This window comes from Cebus imitator, unplaced genomic scaffold (genome assembly GCF_001604975.1).
Source record: "Cebus imitator isolate Cc_AM_T3 unplaced genomic scaffold, Cebus_imitator-1.0 Scaffold169, whole genome shotgun sequence".
NCBI classification, from domain to species: Eukaryota; Metazoa; Chordata; class Mammalia; order Primates; family Cebidae; genus Cebus; species Cebus imitator.
This window is the reverse complement of record NW_016107484.1, coordinates 2688758-2696971: the sequence shown is the minus strand read 5'-3', so window position 1 is coordinate 2696971 and position 8214 is coordinate 2688758. Positions and strand designations below refer to the sequence as shown.

Genomic DNA, 8214 nt, shown 5'->3' with positions numbered 1-8214 from the left:
TCCAAAAATTAGAGTGGGGAGGGCCAAGGTGAATGTGGGAGGGCTGTGAAGGCACACGACCGAAGCCTTAACTCCTTGCACAAGAAGAGGCAGCTAAGGCATGGGTGACCCTGGGATGAACTTTCTGAAACAGTATAAGATCATGAACCAGGCTTGATGGCCTGATTCTTGTTGCCTCTGTTCACCACCACCTGGAAAGGACTCACACACCTTACACTGTAAAAGAAAGCTGAATTACCATTAAAATTGATCACAGATAATCTATTACTGAGGGTTAATCATGATAGTGGTCTTTAATCTCTCTGCCTAGAGAGGGCACCATTTTCCATGGTTTTGAGAAGAAAGGCAGAAAAGCATTAGATACAACAAAAAATAAGTAAGTAAGCAGCCCTGAGATCAATGGCTGCAAATCGCTTCTTCAGAAGCAAGTTACCTGCATTTCCAGAACCTGTTTCAGGGGTGGCGCAGGAGGGCTGGTCTCTCCTTCAGGAAGGGGAATATCCGCTCTGTTAATTTCCTGGACCAAATACACTGTGAAAATAAAAGTTAAACAGTTAGATACTAAAACATACTAAAATACTTTTCAGTCAGAAATGTTTTAAATCCCAGCCTTTCCCAGGTCATCTACAAATCAATGTCTAAATGCACAAAAATCTTGATTGCTCCAAGTGACTTCTTGGTCACTTTTGGCAATCTTATTTCCAAAAACAATGCTCCCTAGAGATCTGCTGCAGAGACCAAATAAACAACAACCTCTTCTATTTCCTAGTGATTTTAAAAAAGAATTAACAACAATCTGGATAAACCTTTTCTGAAATTCCCCCCTATTTTTTCATTTCTAATATTCTAGTTAAAGAACTTTTGAGTCAGCTGTCTCTACATCTGCAGAATGAAATGGGGCACACTGGCAAGTGTGGAATAACCCAAGTGACAGACCCACAATAGCCCCCACAGAAGCTGGCAATGTGAGTTCTCTGCAGATGCCCACAGAAAGAGATGGGCATCCAGCAATCCATCAAGACAATCACAACCACTACCCGGAAACCCACCCAGCGCCAAGAGCCAGGCACTCTTGTAATTCCCAGTCAGCCCTAAGGCTGTGGCTGAGGACAGCTTCAACTGCTTTACCACTGAAGTTAAAAACTAGATTCAGAAGCTAGGCTGGGTCTTCCACTCACTGCCATCCACAGCCTGTGGAGGCAAGTGTCAGGGTGGCTCTAAAAATGGGCAAGTTCATGAAACCCAAGAAAGTGGTGTCAGTCGTGGCTGGATACTACTCTGGACACAAAGCCAATCCTCGTGAAGAACACTGATGATGGCACCTCAGACCGCCCCTGCAGCAACATTTTCTGGTTGACGTATTTATTTGGTTAATGTGCCCTCCCCAACCCCCGTAAATTCCAAAAGGACTCCAAGAGGCCTCTGTGGGTTTTCATCTCCTGCTGAGCCTGGTGCCCCAAGCTGATGAAGACCACACAGAGGCGATCCTAACTAAACGGGGCAGAGAAGCCGCAGACCACACAGACGGCCAGCAACTCTGGGGTCAGCTGCCATAGGCAAGAAGATTGCCAAGAGGTCAAAGATCAAGTCTTCTGTGAAGGTTTATAACTATAATGACCTCATGCCCACAAGGTACCCTGTGGAAATCCCATTGGACAAAACCATTAGGGTCTTCAGAGACCCTGCTCTTAAACACAAGGCCCGACGGAAGATCGAGTTCAAAGAATGGTACAAGACTGGCAAGCAGCACAAAAAATGGTACTAGACTGGCAAGAACAAGTGGTTCTTCTAGAAGCTGTGGTTAGATGTTTTTTGTTGCAATCATTAAAAATAAAATAAAATAAACTAGATTCCTGAAACTAATAGTACACCAGCCAAAATTGACTACTTTATTTGGTTTATGTTTTCAATTCCATGAAGCATCCCTTTCCTTAGGATAAAAGTCACAACACCTGCTAGTCATTATCAGGCCTAATATTTAGAAGTGTTACTAATTAGTTTACAGAGGGAGAGAGGCAGGTAAAGAAGGAAGCAGGAAAAAAAAAAGAAATTATGTCTTACCAAGAGAGCAAAGGAAACACCTGGGTTTAAGAGGTTTCTAGAAATGAATGCAAATTGTTTTAACCAATTTATATTTGAATTTATTCTTTTTTTTTAAGAGACAAGGGTCTCACTATGTTGCCCAGGCTGGCCTTGAACTCCTGGGCTCAGGAGAGCCTCCTGCCTCTGCCTTCGGAGTAACTGAGACTACAGACATGTGCCCCACCATGCCTAGCTTACACCTAAATTTGAGGAGCCCTTTTTTACTTTTTTAAGTCTGTATTCTTATGGGGTCGCACTCTGCTGCCCAGGCTGGAGTACAGTAGTATGTCATCCTGGCTCATGGTAACCTCAAACTCCTGGGCTCAAGCAATCCTCCCACTTCAGTCTCCCAAGTACCAAAGACAGGAACACGCCACCTTGCCTGGCTAATTTTCTTTTTTATGGAGACAGGGTCTCAGTATGTTGCCCAGAATGGTCTCAAACTCCTGGACTCAAGTGATCTTCCCACCCTGGCCTCCCAAAGTCCCGGAATTACAGGTGTGAGCCATCATGTCCAGCCCTACATTCTTTTGAAAGAGTTTAAGCTACAGGAAGTCCTAGATATGCCAAATGTTATCACTTTTGCCCTGCCTTTAAAATCCTCATTCTAAATACACCATCTGTCCAATGACTCACCCAGGTTGCAAAGACTGAAATACGATGCCACTAACATACACAAGCCACGCAAATAACTAGGACCTCAAGCAATATGAATAGGACTAGATTTCAGATGACTAAAATTTCCTATTACTCTTAAAAATCCCCAACCTAAAAAAAATAGCCCAGGCATAGTGACTCACACCTGTAATCCCAGCATTTTGGAAGGCCAAGGTGGGTGGATCACTTGAGGTCAGAAGTTCAAGACCAGCTTGGCCAACATAGCGAAACCCCATCTCTACTAAAAATACAAAAATTAGCCAGGCATGATAGCACACACCTATAGTTCCAGCTACTCGGAGGCTGAGGCAGGAGAATCACTGGAACCCAGGAGGTGGAGTCTGCAGTGAGCCGAGATCACACCACTGCACTCCAGCCTGGGTGACAAAGGGAGACTCCATCTCAAAAAAAACCAAAAAAACAAGCTTTGTACTTCAGTCCACTGTCTGTCATTTTCCATCCACTTCAGTGAGAACCTCAAGGCTTGATTTGATAATGACTAATATCAGACTAAGATCATAAAGATTTTAGAGATAAAAGAAGTAGCCCTGGACTACTGAGTTTAAATGCTTAACAATCAGAGAGCACCCACCTAACACACTGGTAAAGGAAGCCCCCAGAAAAAGGAAACTATTGTCAACCCATCTATCTGCCATTTCCTGCCTCCCTTGTTCCTTGATAAAATTTTAAATTAGGAAATATATTAACATGTACAATGTTTTTAAGTTATAATAAACTACAAGGGATTCGTTAAGTAAGTCACGGCACACTAATATTAATGCAATCAAATATTATGCTCCCATCAAAAACAATGATGGGTCAAAATCTATGTCTACTGACATGAAAAGATGTTATAGTAAGCACTGTTAACTAAAAAACAAGAGTGACAACAAAATAACCTGGCCGTTATGTTTGTAAATCTTTACTTTTATAGATGAATAAAAAATACAGAAAAATAATACATGCCTTCATAACTGTGATTACCTCTAAATGATGAAAATACAATTTCTTTTTTTCCTTTCTGCTTGCCTATATTTTTTGATATTTCTAAACTGAACAAAGTTTGCCTATATAAAGTTAATTATTTAAGTTATTAAATCAGAGAATAAACTTACCCAATATTCGCTCTAGCTCTTCACATCTCTTCACCTCACCAACAAATTTTCTTTGGAAAGAACTTACATTCTGGTTCAGCTGAGAAAAGAATGAAAAATATGGTTTAAATTTCTTTCTTTCTTTCTTTCTTTCTTTGAGACGAAGTCTTGCTCTGCCACCAGGCTAGAGTACAGTGGCGTGATCTCGGCTCACTGCAGCCTCCGCTTCCCAGGTTCAAACAAGTCTCCTCCCTCAGCTTCCTGAGTAGCTGGGACTACAGGCGTGCACCACCATACCCAGCTAATTTTTTTGTATTTTTAATAGAGACAGGGTCTCACCATGTTGTCTAGCATGGTCTCAATCTCTTGACCTCGTGATCTGCCCACCTTGGCCTCCCAAAGTGCTGGGTTTACAGGCATGTTCCACTGTGCCCAGCCAAAAAATACGGTTTAAATTTCTAAAATTTAAAAATACTTTTATGTAAAAAATAAAACACTGGCAAAGTTTGGGGGAAGAACACTCTCATAGAGTATCAAATGGGACCATAAACTGTCGCAACTTTTCTGAAAAGCAATTTGTCAACTATTATCAAAAAAGCCTGAAAATCCAGCCTGGCCAACATAGTAAAGCCCCAACTCTGCTAAAAATACAAAAATTAGGCAGGGCACACGGCTCACACCTGTAATCTCAGCACTTTAGGAGGACGAGGTGGGGAGATCACCTGAGGTCAGGAGTTCAAGACCAGCCTGGCCAACATGGTGAAATCTCGTTGCTACAAAAATACAAAAATCAGCCAGGCACGGTGGCAGGTGCCTGTAATCCCAGCTACTCAGGAGGCAAGGCAGAAGAATTGCTTGAACCCAGGAAGCGGAGGTTGCAGTGAGCTGAGATTGTGCCGCTGCACTCCAGTCTGGGCAGCAAAGCAAGGTTCTGTCTCAAGAAAAAAAAAAAAGAAAAAGAAAAATCAGCCGGGTGTAGTGGTGCACATCCATAGCCTCAGCTACTCAGGAGGCTGAGGCACGAGAATCACTTGATCCCAAGAAGCAAAGCTTGCAAGGAGCCAAGATAGCACCACTGCACTCCAGCCCAGGTGACAGAGCAAGACCCTGTCTCAAAAAAAAAAAAAAAAATTCCTGAAAATCATTCTTTGCCCAGCAGTATCATAAGAAGAAATTTAAACTAAGGAAAATGCTATGGATACAGACAAATATTTATCTATGACAATATCAATCTCTAGGAAAAAGAAAAAATGATAACCCAAAAATCTAACAATAGAAAATACTAGTTAAAGAAATTACAGCCAGGCACAGCGGCTTGCGTTGATCATCCCAGCACTTTGGGAGGCTGAGGTGGGAGGACTACTTGAGGCCAGTAGTTTGAGACCAGCCTGGGCAACACAGTGAGACATCATCTCTACAAAAAATAAAAAATTAGCCAGGCCTGGTGGCACATGCCTGTGGTCCCAGCTACTCAGAAAGCTGTGGGGTAGGACAGTCACTTGACCCCAGGAAGTTGAGACTGCAGTGAGCAGTGATCACACCACTGTAATCTAGCTTGGGTGAGAAAGCTAGAGCCTCTCTCGAAATAAATAAATAAATAAATAAATAACATTCTATATCCACACAATGGAATGCTACTTAGCAATAAAAAGCAATGAACTACTGACCCATGCAACAACAGGGATGACTGTCCTTTCTTCTTTTTTTTTTTTTAGACAGGGTCTCACTCTGTCACCCAGGCTGGAATGCAGTAGCAGGATCTTGGCTCACTGCAACCTCCACCTTCCGGGTTCAAGCAATTCTCTTGCCTCACCCTCCCGAGTAGCTGGGATTACAGACGTGAACCACCAGCCTGGCTAATTTTTGTATCTTTAGTAAAGATGGGGTTTCACCATGTTGGCCAGACTGGTCTCAAACTCCTGACCTCAGGTGATTCACCCGCCCGCCTTGGTCTCCCAAAATGCTGGGATTACAGGTGTGAGCCACTGCGCCTGGCCTGGATGACTTTCATACTAAGTGAAAGAAGCCAGACACAAGAGGACACATATTGTGTGATTACACTTATATGTAATGTCCAGAAAAGGTAACCCTACAGGCAGACAGCAGATTAGTGGGTGCTAGGGCTAGAGATAGGAATAAAGATTAACTATAAATGGGCATGAGGGACCTTTTGGGGTGATGAAATGTTCTAAAACAATTGTGGCAATGGATGCATGACTCCATAAACTTACTTTATTTTTTATTTTTATTTATTTATTTATTTTTTTTTGAGTCGGAGTTTCGCTCTTGTTGCCCAGGCTGGAGTGCAATGGCGCAATCTTGGCTCACCGCAACCTCCGCCTCCTGGGTTCAGGCAATTCTCCTGCCTCAGCCTCCTGAGTAGCTGGGATTACAGGCACGCGCCACCATGCCCAGCTAATTTTTTGTAGTTTTAGTAGAGACGGGGTTTCACCATTTTGACCAGGATGGTCTCGACCTCGTGATCCACCCGCCTCGGCCTCCCAAAGTGCTGGGATTACAGGCGTGAGCCACCGTGCCCGGCTTATTTTTTATTTTTAAGACAGGGTCTCACTCTGTCGCCCAGGCTGGAGTTCAGTGGCACAATCGCAGCTCACTGCAACCTTCACCTCCCAAGTTCAATTGATTCTCCTGCCTCAGCCTCCCGAGTAGCTGGGATTGCAGGCACGTGCCACCACGCCTGGCTAATTTTTGTATTTTGGGTAGAGATGGGGTTTTGCCATGTTGCTCAGGCTGGTCTCAAACTCCTGACCTGGTGAACTGCCCACCTCAACCTCACAAAGTGCTGGGATTACAGGTCTGAGCCACTGCACCCAGCCTCCATAAACTTTCTAAAAATCATAAACTCCACAATACACCTCAATTAAGTTGTATAAAAATTATGGTTCTGCCATACAATTGATGACTGCACTTATTATTATTATTATTATTATTTTTTGAGATGGAGTCTTGCTCTCTCACCAGGCTGGAATGCAGTGGTGGTGCAATCTCAGCTGACTGCAACCTCCTCCTCCTCCTGGGTTCAAGCGATTCTTCCACCTCAGCCTCCCAAGTAGCTGGGACCACAGGCGCGTGCCACCATGTCCAGCTAATTTTTTTGTATTTTTTGTATTTCACCTTGTTGGCCAGAATGGTCTCGATCTCTTGGCCTCATGATCCACCCACCTCGGCCTCCCAAAGTGCTGGAATTACAGGCGTGAGCCACCAAGCCCCGCCGACCGCACTTATTAAAAATGATGTTTTAAATGACCAGGTATTTGATATTATATTAAGAAATGTTATTTAAATTTTCAGGTACAAAGTTGGTAATAATTTTTATCTTTTAAGCCAGGCATAGTCATTCACGATTGTAATCCCAGCACTTTGGGGGCTCAAGGTGGGTGGATCACTTGAGGTCAGGAGTTCAAGACCAACCTGCCCAACATGGTGAAACCCCATCCCTACTAAAAATACAAAAATTTGGCAGGCATGATGGCATGCGCCTGTAATCTCAGCTGCCTATAATCTCAGCTGCTGGGGAGGCTGAAACACAAGAATCACTTGAACCTGGGAGGCAGAGGTTGCAGTGACCTGAGATTGCGCCACCAGCCTGGGCAACAGAGTAAGACTCCATCAAAAAAAAAAAAAATTATCTTTTAAAGATACTTATTGAAAAGTGAAATTATGCATCTTGGATTTGCTTCAAAATGATCTAGTCTGGGAGGTGAGAAAAAAACTAAGTTTACATTATGAGTACATCAGGGTACACTGTACTCTTCCCTCTACTTCTTATGATATAAAGTTTAAAACAATTTTAAAAAGTTGTAAAAGAACATTTAATAAAATTAGGAAGTTAGTCATTCTATGTAAAGTAGATTAAGATCTTTTCGGTGTGGTTCCAATTATATTAAAATACATAAATATGGGCTGGGGGCAGTGGCTCACACCTATTATCCCAGCACTTTGGGAGGCCGAGTCGGGTGGATCACCTGAGGTCAGAAGTTCGAGACCAGCCTGACCACCATGGAGAAAATGCTGTCTCTACTAAAAATACAAAGTTAGCCAGGTGGGGTGGCACAGGTCTGTAATCCCAGCTACTCAGGAGGCTGAGGTAGGAGAATCGCTTGAACCCAGGAGGTGAATGTTGCGGTAAGGTGAGATGATGCCATTGCACTCTAGCCTGGGCAACAGGAGTAAAACTCCATCTCAAATGTATATACATATACAAAGATAGATATGGACATTTTTAAACATTATTAGAGGCCAGGCGCGCTGGCTCAAGCCTGTAATCCCAGCACTTTGGGAGGCCAAGGCGGGTGGATCATGAGGTCAAGAAATCGAGACCATCCTGGTCAACATGGTGAAACCCCGTCTCTACTAAAAA

General features: G+C 43.3%; 2 protein-coding genes across 3 annotated transcripts in view; both read right to left on the bottom strand.

The window, feature by feature from the left end:
* ATP6V0A2 (ATPase H+ transporting V0 subunit a2) overlaps positions 1-8214 on the bottom strand; it is a 53383-nt gene that overhangs the window by 41568 nt on the left and 3601 nt on the right. For both annotated transcript variants that reach the window (XM_017544403.2, XM_037744256.1), the window contains exons 2-3: positions 3855-3933; positions 434-531 (exon numbers count right to left, since the gene is read on the bottom strand). In XM_017544403.2, the coding sequence (XP_017399892.1) occupies positions 434-531; positions 3855-3933 (177 nt within the window). The remainder of the gene's footprint in view (positions 1-433; positions 532-3854; positions 3934-8214) is intronic.
* The window catches only part of TCTN2 (tectonic family member 2), a 50765-nt gene continuing 45653 nt past the window's right edge, over positions 3103-8214 (bottom strand). The window contains exon 19 of the mRNA XM_017544411.2: positions 3103-3137. The gene's annotated coding sequence lies outside the window, so the exon portion shown is untranslated. The remainder of the gene's footprint in view (positions 3138-8214) is intronic.